The sequence below is a fragment of the Malus domestica genome, chromosome 04 (genome assembly GCF_042453785.1).
Source record: "Malus domestica chromosome 04, GDT2T_hap1".
NCBI classification, from domain to species: Eukaryota; Viridiplantae; Streptophyta; class Magnoliopsida; order Rosales; family Rosaceae; genus Malus; species Malus domestica.
This window is the reverse complement of record NC_091664.1, coordinates 20,983,321-21,010,557: the sequence shown is the minus strand read 5'-3', so window position 1 is coordinate 21,010,557 and position 27,237 is coordinate 20,983,321. Positions and strand designations below refer to the sequence as shown.

General features: G+C 38.8%; 4 protein-coding genes across 5 annotated transcripts; 1 reads left to right on the top strand and 3 right to left on the bottom strand.

Annotated features, from left to right (window-relative positions):
• Positions 1-2,438: 2,438 nt before the first annotated feature.
• LOC114824387 (mitochondrial import inner membrane translocase subunit Tim9-like) lies at positions 2,439-3,328 on the bottom strand. The gene is made up of 2 exons (XM_029101181.2): positions 3,168-3,328; positions 2,439-2,820 (listed from the first exon to the last, which is right to left on the bottom strand). The coding sequence occupies exons 1-2, from the start codon at positions 3,263-3,265 to the stop codon at positions 2,634-2,636; spliced, it is 285 nt and encodes a 94-aa protein (XP_028957014.1). The 5' UTR covers positions 3,266-3,328; the 3' UTR covers positions 2,439-2,633.
• Positions 3,329-5,341: 2,013 nt separating this feature from the next.
• LOC114824386 (kinesin-like protein KIN-10B) lies at positions 5,342-9,446 on the top strand. 2 transcript variants are annotated; one of them, XM_070819959.1, is made up of 13 exons: positions 5,342-5,689; positions 5,802-5,970; positions 6,369-6,762; positions 6,885-7,090; positions 7,195-7,508; positions 7,593-7,656; positions 7,912-7,960; positions 8,106-8,326; positions 8,420-8,466; positions 8,570-8,591; positions 8,680-8,742; positions 8,897-8,935; positions 9,027-9,446. In XM_070819959.1, the coding sequence occupies exons 1-13, from the start codon at positions 5,466-5,468 to the stop codon at positions 9,117-9,119; spliced, it is 1,905 nt and encodes a 634-aa protein (XP_070676060.1). In that variant the 5' UTR covers positions 5,342-5,465; the 3' UTR covers positions 9,120-9,446. The 2 variants fall into 2 exon arrangements, with proteins under 2 accessions (XP_070676060.1, XP_070676059.1); XM_070819958.1 differs by having other exon boundaries at positions 7,912-8,014.
• A 1,362-nt stretch (positions 9,447-10,808) lies between these two features.
• On the bottom strand, positions 10,809-12,216 carry LOC103433417 (metallothionein-like protein type 2). Its single transcript, XM_008371680.4, has 3 exons — positions 11,916-12,216; positions 11,725-11,805; positions 10,809-11,191 (listed from the first exon to the last, which is right to left on the bottom strand). Exons 1-3 carry the CDS (start codon positions 11,981-11,983, stop codon positions 11,098-11,100), a joined length of 243 nt encoding a protein of 80 aa, XP_008369902.2. The 5' UTR covers positions 11,984-12,216; the 3' UTR covers positions 10,809-11,097.
• Positions 12,217-20,717: 8,501 nt separating this feature from the next.
• On the bottom strand, positions 20,718-25,144 carry LOC103433491 (uncharacterized). The gene is made up of 5 exons (XM_029101178.2): positions 24,952-25,144; positions 24,199-24,432; positions 23,859-23,935; positions 22,031-23,738; positions 20,718-21,722 (listed from the first exon to the last, which is right to left on the bottom strand). The coding sequence occupies exons 2-5, from the start codon at positions 24,359-24,361 to the stop codon at positions 21,049-21,051; spliced, it is 2,622 nt and encodes an 873-aa protein (XP_028957011.1). The 5' UTR covers positions 24,362-24,432; positions 24,952-25,144; the 3' UTR covers positions 20,718-21,048.
• Between the last annotated feature and the right edge of the window lie 2,093 nt (positions 25,145-27,237).

Genomic DNA, 27,237 nt, shown 5'->3' with positions numbered 1-27,237 from the left:
AAGATGTGCCAGACCATGAGATTGCTGATCAGGGGGAGCCTAGTCAAGAAGAGCAGATTCAAAGAGAACCCAATCAGGGGGAGCCTCCAGCCCTACAAGAGAATGAAGATCAGGTCAGAAGATCCATCAGAAGTCGAAGACCGTCTACCAAGTATTCTTCATCAGAGTATATCATGTTGACTAATTATGGAGAGCCCGAAACATATGAGGAGGCCAGAGCTCATAACGACAGTGACAAATGGATGAAGGCAATGGAGTCGGAGATGGATTCCTTATCAAAGAATGATACCTATGAGCTGGTGGAGCTTCCAAAGGGCAGGAAAGCATTGAAAAACAAGTGGGTGTTCAAATTGAAAAGAGACGACAACATGACAAGGTACAAGGCTCGTTTGGTTGTCAAAGGTTTTGGTCAAAAGAAAGGAGTTGACTTTGATGAGATTTTCTCACCGGTGGTGAAGATGACTTCCATTCGAGTTATCCTTGGTATGGCAGCAAGCATGGATCTTGAGCTCGAGCAGTTAGATGTTAAAACTGCATTTCTCCACGGCAATTTAGAAGAGGAGATATACATGGAGCAACCCAAAGGCTTTGAAGTCAAAGGTAAAGAAAATTTGGTGTGCAAGCTCAAGAAAAGTTTATATGGTCTTAAGCAGGCTCCGAGACAGTGGAATAAGAAGTTCAACTCATTCATGGTGAGTAATGGGTACAAGAGAACTCATGCTGACTCTTGTGTCTATATCAAACAATTTTCTGGAGGTACATTCATCATCTTATTGCTTTATGTTGATGACATGTTGATTGTCGGACAAGATGCTTCTATGATTAAAAAGCTCAAAGAAGAGTTATCTAAGTCCTTTGACATGAAGGACTTAGGGCCAGCCAAGCAGATTTTGAGCATGGAGATAATTCGTGACAGAAAATCCAAGAAGTTGTGGCTGTCACAAGAAAAGTATGTTGAACGGGTGCTTGAAAGGTTCAACATGAAAGCAGCCAAACCGGTAAGCTCACCTTTAGCCAATCATATCAAGTTGAGCAAAGAGTCGTGTCCAAAAACATATGAAGAAAAGGAGAAAATGGCAGTTGTTCCCTACTCTTCAGCAGTAGGAAGTATCATGTATGCAATGGTGTGCACACGACCAGATATTGCTCATGCAGTAGGTGTGGTGAGCAGGTTTCTCTCTAATCCAGGGAAGGACCACTGGGAAGCCGTTAAGTGGATTCTCAGATATTTGAAGGGGACTTCTAAGATGTGCTTGTGCTTTGGCGGTTCCAAACCAATCTTGGAAGGATTTACAGATGCTGACATGGGAGGTGACCTGGATGGTAGAAAATCTACGTCTGGGTACTTGTTTACTTTTGCAGGGGGAGCCGTGTCTTGGCAATCCAAGTTACAAAAGTGCATTGCTTTGTCCACAACCGAGGCTGAATACATAGCCGCTACAGAAGCATGCAAGGAGTTGTTGTGGCTGAAGCGGTTTCTCCAAGAGTTGGGTTTGAAGCAAAGTGATTATGGCGTTTATTGTGATAGTCAGAGTGCTCTGGATTTGAGCAAGAACACTACATATCATTCACGCACTAAGCACATTGATATTCGTTATCACTGGATTAGAGACGCTATCGAGAACAAGTTGCTACAGCTGAAGAAGATTCATACCGATAATAATTCTTCAGACATGTTGACAAAGGTAGTCACAAAATCAAAGTTGGAATTTTGCATTAAGGCTGCTGGGATGAACTCCAGGTAACTTGGAGTCATGATCGGAATTCCTCCCTCATGGACTGGAGGGGGAGATTGTTGGTATATGGTCCAGCCCATGATCAATGTTCTAGATTATTCTAGTAAGCAAGAGATGAGGCTGGAGCTTGCTAGACAATTCTAGCATGTTATTAAGTTGATGGAAGAAGCTAGAGAGTACTAGCTTCCTTGGTTGCAAATGGAAAGATCTAGAAGCTACAAGTATGTGGCTAGTCTAGATTTTTCTATACTAGAGGTTTGAAGAAGGAACTAGAAACTAGTAGAATGCCAAGCCCTCACCTATAAATATGGGTGTGATGTAACCAATTGAGAACCAAGAGTGAGTAGCAAAGGATCAAGTCCAAAGCTAGAGTTCCACTCCAAGAGTGAGAGTGAGAGTGTTCCACTACACATTGTGTGAGTGAAGTTTAGAGTGATAGAAAGTGTGTGTTATACTTTCTTGTATCCATCAAGCCTTGTCTTTGGCTTGGTAAGACTACTCTTGTTGTATTCATCTTTTTCATATAGTGAAGATTCCTTGTTTGGTGGACGTAGGCATAAATTGCCGAACCACATAAATTCTTGGCGTCCATTTTTTACTTTACCTTGTGCATTCTCTATCTTGTAGTACCGACATTCCTAACACATTTTACCACACGAGATAATCCGATATGACACGCAGTAAAAAAGGAAAAACCGTAAATCATACTAATTCATGTCCAATTCCAGCTTAACTGTAAAACCTCAAAATAATCTTTCGTCTTTGAAAAGGTACAAATATATGCAGTGTAAGAAACATAATTCAGGAGCCAATGCTAAACAAGTTGCAACTTCCATAAACCAATTCGAACGGTTTTCAAGACTTCCATACCAAAATGATTCATACATAGAGCTTAGCTTACTCTTGAGTAGCTGCTCCTTGATTAAGCTCTGCAAACCTCATGCCAACGCGCATCGAGTGCTTTAGGAACTTCTCAGCACACCTACGAACACACGTATCCTCTTGCTTCGTCAACGATTTGCGCTGAAAGGTGTCCACGCAGTCGGTAAAGCATCTCTCCACCAATGAATTGTACATCCTCAGACTACATTTTCGACAAAAGTCACAGAAATCAGTAGGGGCAGGCATGGTTCGGTTTGGCCCAACTCACCATCAAAACCGTGAGCCGAACTGAAGATATACATCTGGTTCGGATTCGGTTTCTAAAACCAAGATTACATTTGAATCACATCCTAATTCCAACTTTCCTGCTTACAATTAACAATTTAATTTTGTGGGTATTTTTCTGAAACTTCAATCTTTCAAGCACAATAGCAAGAACATGCCTCACTAATTACAAATTACTGAGAATAAATTCAATTTTTTCAGGAAAATAGAAAAATAAACAAAAACTCTGCATTCAAAAAAACAAAAAAAGAAAAATCAGAAAACCTGTCTCGAATCTGGAGTTGGTCGATCAAGGTGGTCATTCTGTGCTTGTCTTCTTCGGGAAGACCCTCCAAGTCTGCAGACAGCATGCCCTTCTCCATCTTCGTCTTCGTTCGATTTTCCACAATTTTGGGGTTTAGGGTTTAACGCATTTCCCATTACGGCCCCTGTCTTAAACCCCTCACATATTTACGCCGCCTTGCTGACAGGTCCTCAAACTTTTGGGTAATCAAAATTCTGACCATGGGGCCATTTGGGCCTGTTGAGAGATTTTTCCCTCCGCCAGTCGCATGCGGCTATGTCTCAAGAGTGGCCCATAGACAAACCAAACTAATGAGAGCAACTTGATGGCACGGTTATATTATCAACATGTGGTGTTAATGATACAGTGTAACTTTTTACTTGGTTTTTGAAATTTAAAATCGATAGAAATAGTTTTCATGCAAAAATGATGACCATATTGCTTAAGTTGTACGCCTTCCTTATACAACATAAGTTGGGACTAGCTATGCCTGTGTGTGTACAATATAATTTACGTTCCAGTGTTGTACACCTTCTTTATACGACATAGGTTGGACTAGTGAGGTTTACGTTCTAGTGTACAATATAATTTCTCCTATTTGGGAGGAAATTATAACTTGTGGTCGGCTAAACCAATAGAGCCATACAACCATTTAGAGAGTATTTTTTGTGTTCGATAGTTGAATTAAGTGGATTGTCCGACTTGCTCACAAAGAAATGAGATTCCTATATTTAGATGTCACTTAACTCTATGCGGGTACAAATCACATTCGATAGTCAAAACACAAGAACTCATTTTATTTGTGATTGCTTTGAATGCATTTTTAATAATCAAAAGCATTTCTAACCTTTTTTTTTTAATTTTTAAAAAGGCTAAATAGCCAAAATGATTCATGAGATTTGCATAACTCATCACTTTAATCTCTAACATTTAAAATCAATAAAAGTGATCATTGAGATTGTCCACCATCCATCATTGTGGTCATTCCGTTAAAACCTCTGTTAAGTGTCCTAGAGCTCTTGGCCAGAAGTTTGGCCAATTTTCAAAGTTTCGTAACTCAATCGTTTCTTAATCAAATTCGACCCATAATATATCAAAATGAAGATAGTAACTGTGTAGAATAAGATTATACATATTTGGAAGCCCAATGGTTTCCGGGAATGGTTGGAAACTAGCCTCAAAGTTGACTGATTTGAGGGAAAACTGGAAAACTCGCCGGAAACTGGGTAAACTTTAAATGTTCATAACTTCTTTAATACTCAATGAAATCAAGTAATTCAAAAATGAAAATCATATGTCTCGACGAGACGAAGAGAATGATACATTTTTCGACGGCTAACTCGTTGTGGTTTGGCCGAAAAATGGCTCGAAAATGGCTCGAAAATGGTTGTCTTCAAGACCAAGATAGCCAATTCTGCAGACATCATGCCCTTCGAGACTAATGAAGGTGTACAATATAATTTCTCCTATTTGGGAGGAAATTATAACTTGCGGTCGGCTAAACCAATAGAGCCATACAACCATTTAGCAAGTATTTTTTGTGTTCGATGGTTGAATTAAGTGGACTATCCGGCTTGCTCACAAAGAAATGGGATTCCTATATTTAGATGTCGCTTAACTCTAAGCGGATACAAACCACGTTCGACAGTCAAAACACAAGAACTCATTTTATTTGTGATTGTTTTGAATGCATTTTTAATATTCAAAAGCATTTCCACCCTTATTTAAAAAATAAAAATAAAATCATTTCAATTTAAATGTTATTTGCTGACTGTATTCGAAAGTTTTGTGATTATGAGTCAAATTTGACATCAATGTCAAACTTTTTTAAATTAATTTTAGTAGTGGGTTCCTTATTCCACCAACATTTCAATCAATGAAACTTTTGTTTCAACAATTTTTTTAATAAATACAACCATTTATAGCTTTATATTAATAAGAAAGTAACATTTAACAATTCAGTTAGCTACAAAATTTTACATAAGATCTTAAATTGCCACGTCAATGTAATTTAACTGTTATAATTTTTATCCTGTTAAAGCAGTTCCCAAGGCAAACATTTCGAAAGAGTAAGAAATAGGCCCCACCACAGACGAGGCCCACCGGCCAAGTCCGCACCCTAATCCAAAAATTCAAACTGAAAAAGGCCCAACGTTCGACTAGTAGTTTCAAACCTCCTCTTCCCTCATAAATCTACATCTTTCAGTTACAGACCGTTCTGCAATTTCCCAACTCTCTCTCTCTCTTGAAATCCAAGCTGAGCTCTTTCCTTTATTCCAATGGAGGTTGGTCGATTTCTTGGCAGTACTTCTGCAACTCCAGCAAAATCCGCGAACCCCAATTCAATTTCGAAGGTCAGAGTCATCGTGCGGGTGCGCCCTTTTCTTCCGCAAGAGATCGCTGCCGGTAACGGAGATCAGACGCCGTGCGCCTCTGTTGTCGAACAAGAATCCGATTCCTCTGCCGAAGAAGTGGTTGTTTATCTCAAAGATAAAGATACAAGGTGAGGAATTTTATTGATTTTCAGTGAGATAATTGGAAGCATATTTTTGGGTTTTTTTTATTCGGGAAGCTGGGTTTTGATGGTGGGTGCTGATTTTGCCTTTCGGGTGTAGCCGAAACGAGTGCTATCGGTTGGACTCCTGCTTTGCCCAAGAGGACAACAATGTTGGCCGGATCTTCAGTAGAGAAGTGTGCCCTTTGATTCCGGGACTCTTTCATGGCTGCAATGCGACGGTGTTTGCCTACGGAGCTACTGGAAGTGGAAAGACTTACACTATGCAGGTTTGAAATTTTTTTGCTTCTTTTGGTAAAAATTCAATTTTGAATTTGAATTATCGAGAAATATGAAAAAAAAATCTTTTCTTTTTATATAATCGATGTTCTATTTTAATTTTTAAACTAATTAAATTGCGGGGAGGGGGACCACATCCGCTCTACCCAATATGGCTACACCAACGTCTGCCCACATATGAAACTTTAGTAATTGCATTAATCTGGATAATTCTGCGTATGAAACTTCAATGCATTAGGATCAATGAATACTGAACTTTATCTGTAATTATCCCCGAAAAGAAATGAAAATTCTGAATTATGATAGGTTTGAGTAACTAAATGCAGCTTGTTGTTCTGAAGCATTTCCTTCTGTAATGCTTAATTTCAGCATGTGATTTATGTTCCAGGGAACGGATGAGATGCCGGGTCTAATGCCGCTGGCCATGTCCAAAATCCTGTCTATGTGCCAGAGCACAGGAAGCTCAGTTGAGCTTTCATACTATGAGGTCTATATGGACAGGTGTTATGACCTGTTAGAGATCAAAGCCAAGGAAATTACGGTTTTGGATGACAAAGATGGGCAGATTCATCTCAGGGGACTTTCTCGGGTGCCTGTAAAGTCCATGTCTGAGTTTTACGAGGCCTTTTCTTGTGGGATTCAGAGGCGGAAAACTGCCCATACGGGTCTCAATGATGTCTCTAGTAGGAGCCATGGGGTCCTTGTGATCGCCGTTTCCACTCCTCATGATGATGGTTCTGGGGATTTCGTTACTGGGAAGTTGAATCTCATAGATCTAGCAGGTCTTTTCTTACTTCTAACCTTTTTCCTGTAGCTTCTTACGCAAGTAAAAATCAATTGGAAATTAGATTTGTTTATGGTCTCTGTCTTTCTTTTATTTAATCTACATGTGTATTTCACCCAGGCAATGAAGACAATAGAAGAACTTTCAACGAAGGGATTCGTCTCCAAGAGAGTGCGAAGATTAACCAGTCTTTGTTTGCATTATCGAATGTCATTTATGCACTGAACAACAACTTATCCCGAGTGCCCTATAGAGAGAGTAAATTGACTCGTATTTTGCAAGACTCATTAGGTGGGATGAGTCAGGCTTTGATGATTACTTGCTTGGTAAGTAGTTTGAATTCGCGTTTGAATAGAAGTGCTTTCATCTGGCCTGTTCTTATTATTATTATTTTGGAACTTATATTGGAAACAATTTTCTTTGATAATAGAATCCAGGAGAGTACCAAGAGTCTGTTCATACTGTCAGCTTGGCAGCTCGGTCACGCCACATTACCAACTTTGTTCCTTCAGCTCACAAGCAAGAGACACCAAAGGTTAAAGTTGACATGGAAGCCAAACTTCGTGCTTGGCTTGAATCAAGAGGAAAGACGAAGAGTGCACGGAGAATTGAAGCATTCAGTTCTCCCTTGTTGGGGAAAACTCCTAGTTCTTCTATTGCCAATGTCAAGAAACGCAACATCAACCTCAGTTCTATGAAATCCAAGGTTAATACAAACAGAAGTGCCTGTACTGCAAAAGAAAGGTACGACAACTAGTAACTAGTTGAATTGTATATCTTCATGCTATGCACTAGGCACTTTTGTCCGATTGTTAAAATTTTTTGCAGGAAAATCACTATACCTATGAGGAATATATTTGACAATGAAAGTGTAGTTGATTCCAATTTGGAGGTAATTACTAAATTTTAGCGAGTACATGGATGGAAATGATAAAGTGAGAACTACGTTATAGCGTTTTCGATACATTCTTATTCTTACTCTATCATGTATTGTGAAACTTTGTTTTTTATGACAATTCATGAAATGGCATATTATTTGAAAGTTTGAGTTTTGCAGCTCCACTTGGGGATGAGAAGCTGCTAAGTTCTTTCCGAGTTCGTTTATCTTGTGTTTGATGTGTATTTATGAGTTGGAATTGCTTTCCAGAACGCGCAATTTGCCGCTAAGGATAATAAACAAGAGGGCAATGCTGGAGGTGGTGGATCCATATTCGAATCAAATACAAGTTTACATGATACATTTCCACTCTGTATGGATTTATTACTTACTATGCTACTTCAAAGATTCAAACAATCTAAACAAATTGAATATTTGCAATATTTCATTGTATATATGCATAGGTGAGCCATCAAACCAGGAGGAAAACTCACCGGGAAGTTCCTTGAGAAAAGCTCTCTCCCCAATCAACACCAATATAAATCAAAAGCCCCTCAATGAAACTCTATTCACAAATGGAGATTGCACTCCGAAAACTCCCTCTTTAGCGACCTGCACGAAAAACATGTTCCAAATAACAGGCACCCCACTTGATAAATTCACTGCTTGCGGATCAAACTTAAAGGTACATTCATTACATACAACTCGATAAGTCTTAGCGCTTCAATAATGTGAGTTTTCATCTGTGTTTTTTTTTTTTTTTTAAATAATTGCGCAGAAGTTCCTACTTCAAGAGTATATTGACTTCTTGAACACAGCGAACAGGTAAAATCCTTATCATCATTTTGAAACTTCATCGTTTCTTGCGTTTTGCACTCTCAATCATACAAAATGAACCTAATATTTCGACTGGTTTTCGCAACTGCAGGGAAGAGCTGCTGGAGTTGAGGGTTGGTATCGTAACACCGCATCTCCATGTTCTTAAAATAACTTGTTGCCTTCTAAAATTTTCTTTTTCTTGTGTTCATCTTCATCCAGGGAATAGGAGTCAAAATGGCTGAATACATACTTGAGCTCAGAGAAACGAGCCCTTTAAAATCGGTAAGCAAGTTTCGTAAGGTTTAGGCATAGATGAATTTCGAAATACACTTGTCCCTTCGGGTGATATCCGATAAAATTGGAACGATACAGAGAAACTTTGAATTGCATTAAATGAGTAATTCTGATGTTGCATGTTGCATGTTGCATGTTTCAGCTGAACGATTTGGAGAAAATAGGTCTCTCAACTAAGCAGGTGATCCTAAGAGAGGCTCACTACAATTCCCATTAAAAGATGAATGATTGATTACTAATCTGCTCTAATTAATTTTCTTTTTTTTCTACAGATTGTCAACCTGTTTAATAAAGCTGCAGTTGGGGTACTAGATAAGCAAATAAAGGCAACACCCAGCTGCTCAGATATTTTACAGGTCAAGTAAGCGTGAACTCGGGGTAGGGGTGTCCGACAACGTTCAACTCTAGAGCACCTCTCACAAAAATCATGGGAAACCTCTTGTATTCTAATCCACCAACCGCACGTTGGTCTGACCCGATGAGAGGCGGCAGCCCTAGGGAAATTTGTCTCCCAAATAAGCCTTGTGGTGAAGCAGACTGTAACATTAGCCCATCAGATTCCTTACTGATTTGGATTGCAAATGTGATTGTAAAAGACTAAATAGACCCTGTGTGTGATTTGTGTAGTGTTTAACAAACCTTTGGTTGTAGCGTACAATCAATTAAATGTAATGTCATATTTACAACTCTAATCTAATTCTTCTTTTGTGTTTTCTCCTTCATATATACATTTTCTATAATATTCTGGACTATCGGGGTTATTCAGGTATTTTACTCGTTAGATTTTCTTTTATCAAAAAGAGAAATTAAAATATGACAGTTAAAATATCGAAATTACCGTATACACCAAAGCACCGTAGAATTTTTATTATTTGGACTTTTTCTTTCTTTTTTTTGTTATGCCAACCTGATAAGGGATAGGGATACTGGGCTTAACTTGAAAAAGGAAAGAGATTTCTCCGGATCTCTTCCATTAAGGTCATCGGATTAAGTAATTTGACTGTTAGATGAAATTTGAAAAAATCAGATAACTGATAACGTGGCCTTGGTCCCTTGAAAACAAACAACTGGCGCTACCCCTACGAATAGGGCACTTTTTGCCCTTAAGTCCAAGATATGCAAAAAATTCCTCCAGAACGATTGAGAGCGATTTCTGGTTCGATAGTGTCGAGAAGGTGGAGGGCCACTGGTGACCATGCTTTCGTAAGAGCAATTCTACCTCTAAAGACTTTGCGCCAGCACCTAGTGCATTTATCCACTCAAGTGAACAGTAATAGATCTCAATAAACAATAATAGGCCAAAACATCTCCATCCCTAATAATAAATAGCCTAGTCAATTTTATTAAAATAATAATTTAACAGATTGTTTATCAAAGCACACCAACCCACCACCACCTTCATCATCACCGTGAGCTCTCTCTCTCTCCCTCTTTTTCCCTCTCTCTCTCCAAAAATGCTCCTCAGACTAGAACACGCCAACCCCACACCCCCCATCTCCACCCTCCATCAAATCCCCACCTCCCCTTCACTCTCCGCGGTCCGACTCGCCCCAAACAGGTCGACATCGACACCTGGGCTCGCTAGCTCCAAACCCACCGCCTCTGAACCTACGCCCTGACCTTCAGCTGCATCGCCGGATTTGATGTCATCATCCTCAACAGCTTCCAAGACCAGCTCGTCCTCAACAGCAAGTTCCGGGTCGACGGCCTCATCCTCGAAGGTAGAGTCATCCAGCAGTCTTCCTTGTCGGAGATGGAGTTCGTCGTCATCGATTTCAGATCATGACGCCAGCATGACGTCATATAGTCCAGTCCCAAGGTCTGTCAATTTTGGGCTGGCCTGGAGACCGGCTTGGGCTGGGTGACAGGCAATCCCGTGGGTTGACAGGGTCCTAGCCTGGTTTTTTGACTAGGTACTGGGCTATTCCACATCCGGTGGAACTGCACCATTGGGTGGTGGCTCCTCTCTTCTCTTGAACCCCGAAAACAAAGAAAGATCTCGCCATCAGATTGACTAAGAGTTCCGAATCTAAAAAGTAAACTGAATCCAAAAATTAAAGTAAAACATGCAAGTTTTTCATTCATTTCATCACACACAGTATGATCCAACTCTACACAACACATGATAGAAACAGAGACACAAGCAGCCATAACCTAGGATCATCCTCAGCAGATCCTTGCCTAGTGGATCTGCAGGTCAGAGGGCAAGCCATGGCTACTTTATTCTAACAACACGACCTTGGTACATTAGGATCATAATTACCAGACACACACATAGATTACTACTGCTAAACATAGAAGCCCCACGATTCTCTTGCTTCGTCAGAAGGTGACATCTGTCACTCACTTGGTGCACTTGCAGGGGTTGCAGGTGCAGCTATCCCCGCACTTGCATCCGTTCTCAGCTACAACTCCCATCTCAGATGCCTCAAAGTGCCTGCACATCAAAACCCAAGTTATAGCCCGATTAGCGTAAATAGAACCGGTTACAATCTTTTAATCCAAAATTAAGCTGGAGGGCACGAAACAGACAATAAGTTGTATACAAATCACGGTTTAATATCGCTTTATTGTCTGTTTAATATCTATATTTCGAAAAATCAGTGTAAATACGCATAAATAGACAATAAGATGTATATGAACCACGCTTTAATATCCTCTTATTGTCTGTTCAATGTTTCTACAATTTTGTTTCTCCATGTTCCCCAAAATTATAACGAGAAATATGCACAAATTAAACCGGTTAGTTTCATAAAAATAAAAAAAGAACTGGATCACGCAAAACAGACAATAAGCCGTGCATGAGTCACGATTTTGTACCCTTTTATTGTCGTTTTATAACTTTTATTGTCTGTTTAGCGTCCATCCAGTTCTGTTTCTCCGTGTTTCCCAGATTATAACCACAACATATGCAATTTACAAATTCCAAATATAATTTAGGATTTCATTTCTGAGAGATGAGATACGTACGACTTCTGGGGAGCAACTCCCATGACAAGGGTCTCAGTGGTGGACCCCTCCATGTAGCTCAGATCAGGAGCCATCCCGCACCTGAAACAAGAACCCACGTAATCAAAAACCAAAAACAGAGCAGATAAATTTTCTGGGATTTTTTCTTTTTCCAGATTCTCGGGAAACAAATAGAAGGTTAGAAAGATTACCCGTTGCAGCCACTGCCGCAGCCGCAGCCGGACCCGCAACCACATTTACCACCGCAGCACGACGACATTTTTGGATTGATGACAATAAGGCAGATGACCACAACTCTGTTTTGAATGAGTATTCAGGGGAGCCCATGACCCTCAATTTATAGCGCTAGGAGGAGAGAGATTGGTTGATATCCACCGTCCACGTTGCGCGATCGGACGTCATGTCTATCCCATGCATTTATGGTACATGTGTGTGTATATATATATATGTACACCATATATATATAGAGAAATGTTATTGGTACTCTAAAAATCTCATTTTACCATCATCATAAGTGTATTTTTACACCTTCTTTTTAGATCGTATTTTGTAAATCATATGACGTAGAGTTTAAATATTGGATTCCTTTTCTAAATCGTTATAAATAAAATTTAATTATCAATTGTCATATTTTTACAAAATATAATAAAGAAAAATAGTCTCCTCACAGTTTCTATAATATATACTTGGAAATATCTTTGTTTTTTTACCAAATAGCCAAGCCACAATGATTTTAGAGAGAAAATAGTAACTTTAGATCACTTAGTACTACAGTTTAGTATTGCAACTTTGACTCTGTTTTGTAGAAAGGACACGAGTATGAAAGTAAGAATGATTGACCAGACTTCATTTCAAAGGAAAGTTCTTCAAATTCTGACTAGATAGACACCTACCTTCATTCCATACCAAAAAAGGTAAACAAGACTGCTCTATCGATCATTTTCACTTGTAAACGAGAGGTCTTAGTTTGATTATCGTCAAAGAGAATTTGAACCATATTATTATTAGTCCACTGTGAAGTTAAGCTCACCCTCCTTCTTAAGGTAGATAATATGAATTGCTAGAAAAAGAAAAAAGAAAAAAATAGGAACTTTGGTGCGGTAAAAGTAAAACAGTAATGGCATATGATTGTATTTGGATTATGATGGTAAAACGGGTGCTTATCTTAGTCAAAAGTAATTATTATTAATTAAAGCGAGTGCGACAATTTATGTTGACTCTTAAGTCTACGAGAATGACTTGCTACCTAACCCAACCTAATCTCACTTCACCAGACACTTCATGTTCGGACACTACAACAAATTTTGGTACCCATTTACAAGTTATGATGTCGTAGGATTCAGCTGTGATTACGTGCGTCGACCTGATCTTCTGCACTCATCGTCGAAAATAAAAATTCTTCATGTACTCGTTGTAGGAAGTGTGTATTTTACATTTATGGTTGTGTGTAATACTCGCATGGTATGTATCAGTTTTTAAATACAAGCTTCATGCAAACGGATGCTTTGTGGCTTGTGAGTCCTACTTTGCCATCTTCTATGCGTCTGCTTGTAAACAGCCGATTGCTTGTAAGATTTTTCTGGAAGTCTGAATAATTTTTTAAGTTTATGATGTTAAAAGATAACAAGTGGTGGGTTCTTCAACCCGACATCTACATGCATGGGAACATCACACTTTAAATTATTGCACCAAGAGAAGGAATTTAATATCTTGTGTAGATCGAATAGAATGGGGAAGTAGAGGCTCTCGATTATCGGCCGTTCATGTTGAGGAAAGAAGAAGTTAATAAAACATGTCCCCTCGTGCACCGAAAGGATACCTAAAATCCTAGATATTTCTCTTTTCTATACTATCACTTGTGAATTTTTTTTTTTGGAACAAACGATATTAACTATACTCAGGGGGTAGAGGAGTGGATTAAACCTCACAATAAGCTAATAATAATTTGAGTCAAGTTCGTCTTTGGCAAAAATCGAACCTGAGACGTGTCACTTACAAGTGAAGAGGAATATCATTAGGCCATAGTAGTAAGTGGCATGAAATTGTTTTTTTGTTTTTATTTTTGAACAATCTATAGTATCTACATTAAGGGGATGAGGAAGTTGACTAATATTTATAATGAGCTTGCCATAATAATCCGGTTCAAATTATTATTTGGTGAGAATCAAACCTAAGACCTTTTACTTATAAGTGAAGATGAATAATACAATACTGTAGTATCAAGTGACATCACTTGTGAAAAATTAAATCAATATAATTAAATTAAATTAAATTGATTAAATAATTAGGGAACAAGGAAGTATCTTATGTACCCATCATTTCTTTAAGTTTGTCTAAAGTCAGATCAATTAAAATATGTCATTAAGGAGTCATAAAGCGAATCAACCAATTCATGGCACCAAATATTCTCTCAATCACTATGATCATAAAAGGAATGGCTGTCTCTGCTTCTATGATTTTGTAATTCTTTCACCCTCATTTTCATATAATTGCACTCTCGGTTTCAAACTCACTCGGAAATTTTATTAACTAGCTCTTAATTTGGTAATACTTCCCTTATTGAGAGACGTTTCAAATTCAGATCTCCTACTCATGTATATAAAAGAGAGAAAAAAAAGGTATTAAGTCATGATTTTTTTTTTGAACAAACAATATTATTTATACTAAGGGGGAGGATAGTGGGTTTAGTCTCACAATGAGTTAGTAATAATGTGGTTCATATTCGCTTTTGATGAAAATCGAACCGAAAATCTCTGATTTATAAATGAAGATAAATACTATTAAACCGTAATATTAAGCGATTTAAGTCTTCATTTAAGGGTGTAAAGTGGACAAAAGTTGGGCCCCCACTCTTTCTCAGTAATGGGCGGTATATTGTGGTCGGCCCCAAATGCAGTTCGTTCGTTTGTTATGGAAGGAGGATAATTGGAGTCCCTTCTTATAAAGAATGGCGAAGGATACACACATCCTCTCACAAGGGTTATAAACGAATCGAGCTGAATTGAATATCAATGTGTTTAAGTTTGACTTGTTTAGTTCTTTACGAGCTTGGGCTAGACTTGGCTTACTCTTATATACGAGTCGAGCTTAAGCAAGCCTTAAAAATTTGAGCTAAAAATTTGAGCCCGATACCGAGCTCAAATTGTTTCAAGCCATTTCTTATAATAAGTTGATTTTGTTGTGTAATTTTTTTTTACAACTTGGCCGACCCCACTTATAGGATTCATATAGCCGACCCCACTTAGTGGGAAAATGTTTTGTTGTTGTTGTTGGCAGTGGTCTAAATAAAAAATCATGATATAGTTTTATGTAGAGTGTAGTAAGCGGAAGATATAATGTTTTGTATACTAGTCTACTATACAAATACGAGCATAGTTTACTACAATATTTGTACCCTTAAAAAGTTTTGAAGTGAATGATAGTATTGGCAATGAATAATTCGCCCAAAGGACTTTGGCTTTTCAAAATTTGCAGTATTCTTTAGGGTTCTTTGAGCCACAACTTGAAGTCTTATTTGGTTATTTCCACCTAATTCCACAAGAAAGAAGAAACAATATTAAACTATTGTTTTAAGCTTTTGTTTTGTTGCCACTTAGTATTCTTTAGGGTTCTTTAAACCATATTATTGCTAGCCCATTGTTAGACTTTGCCCACTCCCCCCCTTTTAGTATAGATAATATCGTTTGTTAAAAATAAAAATGTTTTCGTTTTGCTAATTAAATTAGTTTGACTTGAACCTCCAAATATGTATCAGATAAGAAATTAAAAATATATATTAGTATTACAAAACATTTAATCTAGAGTTGAAGACACGTATTTTACTCTTACTTGCCAGGTTTGAACGATTGAGCTGATCTCAAGCCTAATTCAAGTCGTCTCATAAAACAATCTCAAGCTGCTTGCCAACTTTACGAGCTGAACATATTAATGTTCAAACTTGACTTATTTTTTAATCGAGCTGGATTAGGCTTGACTTGGTTCTTTCACGAGCCGAGCTTCCTTGAACCAAACATGACCGGAACCCGGTGCCAGTTCGAACTATTTTGAGGTAATTTAAAGCCCTAATCCTCAAATCATCACATGTAGTAATATTTCATACCTATTACGCGTAACTATGTATTTTAATTTTTCATCGTATGTTTGGTTTGATACATTGTCACTTTGACCTTTTTGTTTTATATATGTCCTGTGCGCTTAATGAAGTTCAATTTTTTTCTACACTGAAGTATTGCACTTAGTGCAAATACTATTTCACATTTTGATTCATACATTGCTCCCACAAGGTAGTAGCTCCGATTTTTGGAGAACAACTTATACGATATGAGTACACACTAAAAAGGATATATGACATTACACATATCTTTATTTTATTAGTAGGAGATGCCACCGTAACAATTTACCCGTGCCTTATAAGTCCATCGCATCTTTTCTCAGCAGCCTTTTCCTTCCTCCCCCCCCTTCCAACACAAAACACACCAACACCAACAATGGTAACGCCACCGTAACAATTTACCCGTACCATATAAGTCGATCGCATCTTTTCTCAGCAGCCTTTTCCTTCCCTCCTCCTCCTCCTCCTCCCCCCCCCCCCAAAACCAACTATGGTGGGAATTACACCCGTAGCTGAAAAGCATTAAAGCTGGCCACCGTAACAATTTACCCGTACCATATAAGTCGATCGCATCTTTTCTCAGCAGCCTTTTCCTTCCCTCCTCCTCCTCCTCCCCCCCCCCCCAAAAAAAAAAACCAACTATGGTGGGAAATTAAAGCTGGCCAAGTAGATAGAAGATGCCAAACATCATTGATATAATATTAGTATACTATTAAAAGCAAATCTCCTCACAAAATTCAGAACGGAGGGACACAAAAACACCAATTTTAAATATATACAACAAATTTCATATTTCACTGTAAAGTATATGGGGAATATCATCAAAATAATTTTATCTCTTCCTAATATTTTTCCCTATATTGTTCGTGAAGTTCAGAGTACGATATTAGATGTAAATTGAATTTTACGGCTTAATTTTCATTGTATTGCATAACTGAAATATATATACAAGATACAATCATTGTTCTATAATGAAACAATAAGCAATAAAGGACACACACATATATCCTTCCTAATAAAGGATTCCTAATATTTACATACCCTTTAATTACTACTCACGGCAACACTCACCCTCAAGTTGGAGCATAGATATCACACATACCCAACTTGACAAGTGAGTCACCAAAAGATCTACTACACACGACATGAGTGATGATATCTGCAAGCTGCTCTTCCGAGTTCACAAACGGTATTGACACAATCTTCTTCTCAACCTTTTCCTTAATAAAATGACGATCAACCTCCACATGCTTTGTTCTGTCATGTTGTACTGGGTTCTCTGCAATCTCCCGTGCGGATTTATTATCACAATACAAGCTTTATGGCCCCTTTTGCTTTCCCCAACTTACGTAACCAAAGAACCTCACATACTCCTTGTGCCATACCTCTGAATTCGGCCTTAGCTGAAGGCCTTGACACCACATTTTGCTTCTTGCTCCTCCAAGTAACTAGATTTCCGCCAATAAACGTAAAGTAACCAGAAGTAGAGCGCCTATCAGTCACATCACATGCCTAATCAGCATCGGTAAATCCCTCAATCCTCAGATGATCGAAATTTTTATACAAAGTTCCTTTTTTCCAGAGCAAACTTCAGATAAGCTAAAATCCGCATAACACCTGCCATATGATCCATACTCGGTGAGTGTATAAATTGAGTCACTACACTTACTGCATAGGCTATATTTGGACCGGTAAGAGCTAAATAAATTAGTCTTCCTACCAGCCTCTGATATCTGCCTTTATCTACTGGTTCTTGATCCGGATAAATTCCAAAGTAATGTTTCTCCACATGGGAGTATCCACTGGTTTACACCCAAGCATACATGTTTCCTTCAATAAATCCAGAACATATTTTCATTGAGACAGGAAAATATCTTTGGATGAACGAGTAACTTCAACTCCAAGAAAAAATTTAAGTCACCTAAACTCTTCATCTCAAACTCGGCAGAAAGATTATTCTCCAGTTTGACAATCTCATCTGAATTATCACCTGTTATTATCATATCATCTACATAAATAATCAAGGCTGTTACTTTACCATTTCTCCACTTCACAAATAAAGTATGATCAGAATGACTTTGATAATACCCATTCTTTCTTATGGCCTGAGTGAACCTCCTAAACTATGCACGAGGTGACTGCTTAAGCCCATAAAGTGAATTTGGCAATTGACACACTCCCGATTTTTCTATGTTACTATACCTTGGAGGGAAATCCATATACACTTCTTCCTTTAGATGTCCATGAAGAAATGCATTTTTTACATCAAATTGTTTCAGTGGCCAATTCAAATTTGCGGAAGGACTCGTACCATATTCATCTTAGCCATGGGAGAGAAGGTTTCCTGATAATCAACTCCGTATGTTTGAGTACACCCTTTCGCCACCAACCTTGCTTAATACCTGTTGAGTAATCTGTCAGCCTTGTATTTAACTGTAAAAACCCATCGGTACCCAATTGGCTTTTTTCCTTTCAGTATCTCAATTACTTCCCATGTATTATTTTCTACAATGCCATCATCTCTTCATCCATTGCTTCGGTCCATTCTCGACTTTTCAAAGCGTCTTCTACTTGAGTTGGTACTTGAATTGAATCCACATTATTCACCCAAGCTTGACGTTCGGATGAAAGGTTTTTACAGTACACATAATTGGCTATGGGATACTTCATTTTTCCCTCTGGAAAGAACCTGTCAGGAGGTACACCACGATTTTGCCTTGGTGGCAATTTATATGTACTTATAACATCATTAGTTACATGAGTATCACTAGTGCTTACCTCAGGGATATCTAGAGAAGATGTATTGGACAACGACACTATTGAGCTAGAGAGAGGAGATGAAGCTTTGGCAACAGCTGGCTGATCATCAGTGCACTCATTTTCGGCAGCACCAACATACGGACTGGCAGCTTCTTCTTTGGTGAGAAGCTACTGACCACTTGCAACATGTTCGGTGAAAAACTGCTAACCACTCATAATAGGCTCGGCAGGAGGACACCAAGCATCAACTGCATCACTCAGCACAGCACCGGGCACTCCCACTGAAATTGTTACCTCGTGTACATCCAACCATTCAAAAACACCATCAAGATCACAACTAAAACTCTACCCTTGTGATCGAAGGGTGGTGATATGGGAGCGTAAAAATATTCTAACTCAGAGAAAGTCACATCCATGGTTATATACATGTGGTGAGTTGCAGGGTGGTAACACTTGTAACCTTTCGGTGGGATGCAAAACCCACAAAGACACATCGAAGAGCACAAGGATCCAATTTACTATGATGAATCTTGTGAATATGAACATAAGCAACGCATCCAAACACTCGAGGAGTGAGAGTATTGGCAGAAACAACCGGAACATGTTCCGTCAACACTTGGAGTGGAGTACGAAATTCTACAACCCGGGATGACATGCGATTTATAACATACACGGCATAGGTGGTGGCGTCTGGCCAAAAAGTCTTGGGCACAGACTTACCAATAAGCAATGCACGAGCAGTTTCCAAAATATGACAGTTTTTTCTCTCACCTACCCCATTTTGTTGTGAGGTATACGAACATGTTGTCTCATGAAGAATTCCTTGATCATAGAAAAAGTAGATAGCTCAGAGTTAACATATTCTCCCCCATTATCAGTACGAAGAACCTTAATAATGGAGGAATATTGTGTAGCCACCATATGAGAGAAACATCGAATAATCATACTAACATCACTTTTATGTTTGAACAGATAAACCCATGTCATACGAGTGCAATCATCAACAAATGTAATAAACCATTTAATTCCCGAAGTAGTACTAATAGGGGAAGGCCCCCACACATTAGAGTGTATTAACCCAAATGGAGAAGATGTTCTATTCATACTTGGAGAGAATGAAGCACGATGACTTTTGGCTAAAATACATACTTCACATTTCAATTCTGAGTCTTCAATACCACTGAACAAATCAGGTAATATATGTTTCAAATAACCAAACGATGCATGCCCCAAACGACGATGCAATAATAATACCTTATGTAGATTACTATTACGTGACGCATGAACCAAATTAGCTCTTCCAGGAACCACATCATCCACATAATATAGCCCATCTCTCTTAGTGTCACGCCCAATGATCTCCTTTGTCTGAATATCCTGAAGCAAGCAAAATGAAGGATACATTAATACAACACAATTCAATTGTTCAGTGACTTGAGGTACATACAATAAGTGATGGGACGATGACGGAACCATTAAACAATTATGTAAGGGAAGAGAGGGTGTAAGAGACACTGTTCCCACTCCAACAACAGCAGCAGTAGAACCATTGGCAGTTTCCACACACTTTCTATGAAGGCGTGTCATAGATTGAAATAAGGTTTTATCATACGTCATATGATCTGTTGCACTAGAATCCAAAATCCAACCTTCATTCGTCATTGTAATAACTCACAAGACAATAATACACGACAATCATAACACCGCACCAATTATGGAACCACACGCTGCAAGGAACACAAGCAGCAGCACTTAAAAGACAAAAAAAAATTGGACTGCATGCTGCAATTCAAGCAGCAGCCAATCCCTTTCTTTTTTTCCCTTTTTTTATTATCAACACTAGCAACAAATCCTTCTTGGCACAACACAATACACACACGTACATAGCACGCAATCAGGTTTGCTGCAGGGATGCAGCGACACCAACTGAAGACCTGCTGTGAGTTTTGTTCCCCTTCGACAGTAATAATACAGCACACACGGGCAGCAGTCTTAGTTTGCTGCAGGATGCGGCAGAGACCACAGACTTGCCGGATACTTTTGTATTTTTTTTCCTGGTTTCACGGTAGCAGCGGTACGGTGGGAGCCTTAGGGTTACGATGAGCTCTGATGCCAAATTAAATTTTACGGCTTAATTTTCATTGTATTGTATAACTGAAATATATATACAAGATACAATTCTTATTCTATAAGGAAACAATAAGCAATAAAGGACACACATATATCCTTCCTAACAAAGGATTCCTAATATTTACAACATATTTACATACCCTTTAATTACTACTCATGGCAACAGATGTGGGTTAGGCCAGTTATCTAGAGCCAAGCGATCGATTATCTGCACCCAAGATCGGATTGCCCCCTCCCTGCAGATTTACAGTAGTTTAGAACATATATCATCCTGTATAATTCGGCAACATATCGGATAACTGTTGGCAGATCCATCCACAAGCTCAAACACAGAGAACTTCCTCTAAAAGTTCATCAAAAATTAAGTCCTCCAGCTCAATCCCTATGCACTCAGAATCAAACTGGAGGTTCATCCATCCGTCGCTCTTCTCCAGGTCTCGACTCAGAGCATAATCCAGTGATTGATCAACCTCAGGTCTCAAGCTCAAGTTCCAACTCACAAGGGCCCAAACTTCCTTCAAAACATGGTGCCCTGCCGGCATTAGAGGAATGTGACATAAGGAAGACAACGCCACCGGACAGTAGTTGTATGATCTCCCATATATCTCCATCAGCACCTCATTGATCAGATCAAACAGAAGATAGTGATCACATTTCCCGCCTTCTTCGTTTCCTGAACAATCAGGATCATGCACCAAGCAGCCCTCAGTGTCACCATACATCAAAGGATCAACAGGCTGCTCATCCAAATGCCATGTCCCGAGGGACTCATTTCCACTGAATCTGGATTGCTCCAACACATCTCGCACATAATTGAAATCGGCCAAGTCTCTTTCATCAATGCGGACCTGAGTCATGTCGTACCTCAAGTGCTTCATTGGACTTCCTATCTTCTCCGTATCCATGTGAACCGGCTTAGGTGTATCATTAGGCGAATCATGCTCTAGCTTGGCCAAGCTTTCTATTCCATCTTGAGGTTTTATTTCCATTTCTGCTCCTATAAAACCAATATCCATAAGCACGATGAACCCTCAGCCTTAAAGCTCATAAATTAGTGATCGATGCATGAAAAATATGAGGAATGGCTTAAATTTGAAACATAATTCACATTTTCTACACTGAGAAAAGTTGGTTTGATCATTATACGCCAAGATTTAAAACTAGCAAATCTGATAATTTCATAACTTTGATTGAAGATAACAGTCGTAGAGCAACAAAAACTTCAAAGTTTTGAAGAATGCATGCACCTGGATTGAGATGCTGTAATTTAAGGTAAAACTTATTAATGAAAATTAAAAGACATACCTTCAGAGAGGGAAACGTTGAACTCGGGCACAGAGATTGGAAATGGTTCTGTCAAGCTTTCAATATCGTTAACAATTGAATCCACTGGAGCACTTTTCTCCCTGTTTACAATTGATGTTGATGCCACCTTATCTCTGGAAACTGCCTTGAATTCACCACCGCCAGCCAAATTTTTAATCTCACTTTCTACAGGCGCATCTAGCTCCGTATGATTTTCTGAACCTATACTATGGTGTACACTATTTTGTTCATCAAAGCTACTTCTTCTGCTTGCATTTCCATCCACAACAGCCCTAATTGGAGCTCCAGAAGAAAACACATCAGAAGATTCCTCGTTCTGATAATTATATGATTTAATTTCAGGTAACGAAAAAATCCTCCCCAGCGTTTTTGGAACATAACGTAATGGTGAGCCTACTCTTTCATTTCTCAACTTCAATCTCTCGGATGTTGTTTGGCATTTGGCTTCTCTGTTGCAACTAGTCTCGTACAACTCACAGTACTTATCTAGCGATGCATTGAGTGATGACGCTCTTCTTATGTGGTGCTGTTGCTTTTTCTTGATGGTAGAAACCGAATGATCGCTATCATAACTGCTTGCTGGACTGTCTTTACCTTCTCTGTTCATTGCAGGGTCCTTCGAATGGTTAATGATCTCTTGCTCCATTTCTTTAGTAAGCTTTTGGCCATGAGGAACCTTGTGAAGGATGGCATCCATGGCAATCATATGTCTCTCTTGTCTGCTCTCCTTGATTACATGCTTTATTTTTTGTCTCAGATCCTTGAACCGTTTAATTGCCATGCGATTCTCACCTTGGTTCCTCAAACTTTCGGAAGTACCAGAAGCAGAACTATCGGCAATTGTTTGGTTTAGCTTTTGAATCCCATCTGCATTGTGCTCAATGATCGATGGAATTGAGCGTTCACCAGCATATTTCAAAGAAGATGACCCTGCTAATTTCTTTGTTTTAATACTGTTTTTCGACTTGCTTTCCTCTATTAAAGGAGACCCTGTCAATTCATGCTTGTGCCTGAGCTTGACAGGGAATGACTCTGACTTAGTTAAACCCATTTTTGCACTGACGGCTTGCTGATTATGGAAGTGCGCAGCTAAAGGAGAGCCGGGATCATGTAAAATCTTTACTAATAACTCCTTGTTCACATTGATTATATCCAACGCCTCCAAATACTCCTTTGGATGGTGTAGGGAAGCATCTGCATCGAGTTCTTTTACATGTATCAACTTCTTCTCGAACATATCTTGCATTCTGTCATCATCCATCTTTTCTTCTATAAATGTGTGATCTTTTTTATTCTCATTAACCTTGTCATGCACGGTACGATCTCTAGTGATTAGCGGGCAACTATCTCCACAACAATCATTATTGCCACTAATTGGTCGTTCATATGTTGTCGCGGACAGTGATGCCAGATTGCTTGTATTGCTTGTAGCACAGGATTTTTCATTGCCGTGGTGAACAATTCTAGGACTATTCTCATTCAATACCATTTCAGCAATCGGGTACAGGTTAGGTGGTGGTTCCAAACGATGCATGGATTCTGTTCGCTTCAATTGTGATCGTACAGGACAGCTTGAAGCCCGGTTATGTCTACCCTTCTTTGACATTTCTCCAGCAATCCGTGCTTTTATTCGGGCCTTGACGGAATGTATGCCTGCTGGAATGGACTGCCTCGTCCTTTCTTCACCCTGATAAAATCAAACCAAATGCTGCTTTTGTCTATACACTCATTCAAGTACAATTTTTGAACACAAAAAGAAATTAATATCCAACAATGCACTGTCAGAAGTTCTTTTGCTCAAACTTACGTTAGATTTGTCACTCTTAGCATCAGTGTCTTCTGGCATACAGGCATTTCCAGTACAGCTTCCCGGAATCCCAACTCCTGCAGCGTAGCAGACCAAAAGAAAAAAATAATTCCAACATAAATTAATAAACAGTAATATGGATTTACATCACATATCATGGCATAGTCATAAGTTCCGGCCATTCCATTGAACTGCTTATAAAAATGAACGAAATTTGGGCCACCGGTGCAGTAAACAAGGACAATTATTATGCACATAGGTTGATTTTATCCGCGAAGTTTGCGTATATGGCCAAAGTGGAAAATAAAACTTTCGTATAGTATGGAGTCATTTTACTTACCAACAGCATGTTTATTGCCGCGATGCCTCTTGTGCACAAGTCTTTTCTTGACATAATGCCAGTGGTGATACTTCATCATGTGAAGTAATCCCCAAACGCACCCTGGTGAATGCTCATTCCCTGATGAATTGTTAGGGTTTTTGTCTCTCAAATTCTTTCCCATGGTTGGTAAAATTCACCTCCCAAATCTACTTTGAATGACAAATGACAGATTCAGCTACAAGCTCGTAAAACCTATATTTCAAGTTACAAGCAAACATGAATCACCCCGGACAAGGAATTTGAATTCCATTGCACTGGCAACAAAACATGGATTAGATATTGTGCACTACGTATCAAATTCACAATGCTTGACATCTATGGAGTCCCCAACACATACAATGGTGAATGCATTCAACCGTCAAAGAAACACTTCAAATGCTTCCTAGAAAAGCACTTGGAAGAGAACCACCTAGTATTTTTAAGTTTTACTATCAAATGCTCTCGTAAATGCTATTTGATTGTCAGAATAGCCATTCCAAAAGCAATCTCAAACATGACCACAATCTCAAACATGTCAGAATTTCCTTTATTTGTTTCCCTAATCTAAATAAATTTTGTGGAAGCATTATTATATTTTCGTTGGAAATATATGGGAATCTGATTCTCAAGCAAAAGTAGCGGACAAGGAAAAGGATATGAAGGATAATATTCTGGAATTAAAGCAATTCAACAACAACAATAACAAAATTCATAATTAACCATATTTCGTACCATTGATCGAATGCATGGTTCATGATCGAGGGCTAAAACAAAATCCATGCACCTCTTCGCGGCAGCCATCCGTATGAACGTACGTTAAAGAGAAGCTCGTGTTTTTGTTTGTTTGTCCGTAGGTTGAGAGGTACATGGTGCGAGGAGAGAAATTATAAGAAAGATCCCCAAAGTATTGGGAACTCTGCCTTCCACCAGTGTTTTCGGGTTGGGAACTTGGGAACCAATGGCCTCAACTACTCCACATCAGCCAGTGTTTAAAGCCTTAACCCTCACCCTTTACCACTTAACAGCGAGACCAATATGTACGAGACTTATTGGTTTAACGAACTTACATTATTGAGGATGTTCCTTTTGAAGATTGTAATGCTCTTTAATCATCAATAAAATTCTATGGTCGGAAAAAATCGTAACAGTTCATTTGGATTGAATAATATGATAGAAATAAATAAAAAATTTGAATTTGACATAAGAGTAGATTAGTTAGAAACACAATGAGAGTACATTTGAGTTTGGCATAAGAGTACATTAATTTGGATTTGAATTTGACATGACGATCTAAATAGTCTATTTTTATGTCATTCCTCAAAGATCATGTGTACCAAAAATACTCAAATATGAAATTATAGACTGTTGGATTAAAGGTTTATGGTTTCTTTGTATGACCATATTCGTCTATTTTCTTCATTACAAATGATTGTTGTTTGTACCACACTTCACCAATCTCGAAACTACTGAGCACCAGTCAACTCCGTACCTTTAGAGACCCACTGAAGGGTTCATGCTCATGCACCCCTAACAAAGCACACGAATTCCTCTCCAATCAAGAGACCAATCACAACACGTTATGCATCAACATCAAAATAAAGCTCCTAGAGTCACACATCGACCGCGGATGGGAGTCGAAAACTCTCTTCAACTATAAAAGGAAACCGTTCTCCTACAATTAATTCCTAATGTCACAGCCCATCCCGAGAATTAATTATTGTGGTTGTGAAAAGACAGATTTACCCTTGAGCGTTGGACGTGTGTTGGTGTTTGGGTTAAGGAATTAGGTCAATTAGTTATATTCCTAACTAATTGGACCCAATTAGATAAAAAAGGATTAAACAATTTGATTGGTGTGTATTTTTGGACCACACACATCCATACCATTTTCTCTCTCTCTCATTCCCGTGCCATCTCTCTCATCTCTCAGACTCTCACGTTTCTCTCTCCTTCTTCTTGTACGGACAAACACCAAGGACCTCTCAAACCTCACTGATCGAGGAAGAAAATGGTACCATTGTGTTCATGAAGCCCAGACGAGTCGATTAGTACCCATTTCAGGTAAGGATACATTCGAAAACCCTAGTTTTTCATAGCCCCCAATTTATGCACCGTTCATGCACACGTAATTATGGATGTTTTTGGGAATTTGAAGCTTGTAGGAAGCTTAGTGAGGTCCCAAGGAAGCTCGGAGTGATTCGTTTGCAGGTTTTGGACGTCGGGATCGTGTGGATGAAGTTTGGCCGGTTTTCTTGGAATTCTCCGGTGAGATTCCGTGACTTTTAGAACTTAAATTAGTATGATTGTGTTCTACAAGTTAAGAGCTTCATTTTGGTATAAATTACGTGAAAAATGGTGCAAAAACGAGAGAGAAATAGGCAGTTGCAGGTCTGCCCAAAATCCGACGCCGGTGACACAGTTTCGGCGTCTGGAGGTTGAAGATGATGTGCGTGGGCTGTGCGTGAGGCCGTGCCCTCCCCGGCGCGTGAGGGCTCGTGAGCCATAGAATTTTTTTTCTAAAAATTTCACGATGTTCGTGAGGTTGTGTAGATCACTGTGGTATATTCATATACCAAATTTGAGCAATATATGAGAAGTTATTAGCTAGTTTTGTTTATATGCTTTAAAATAACATTTTTATAGTTAATTCGCATATAGGTGAGGCCTATCCTGAGGACGTGCGTATCCATGGACGACTCGGGGGCTACGATCCTTCGACATACCAGTGAGTGGGCTTTTGTTTTCAGTATATACTTATATACTTGATATATTTCCCAAAAATGCATTTATAAGGAAAGTATGCTTGAAATAATATGCGAAATGCTTTTATATTTTGAATATGCATTTCATGGTTACATATATATATATATATATGGTGCTATGGAGGCATATGTAAGTTCATGTAAGTTATGTTTGACTATGTGAATCATCGATGATGTGATATATGATTGAATAATGTTGAGCTCATAAAACTGCACCTAGGATGATTGTGATTTAGCCAGAGATATGAAGTACATG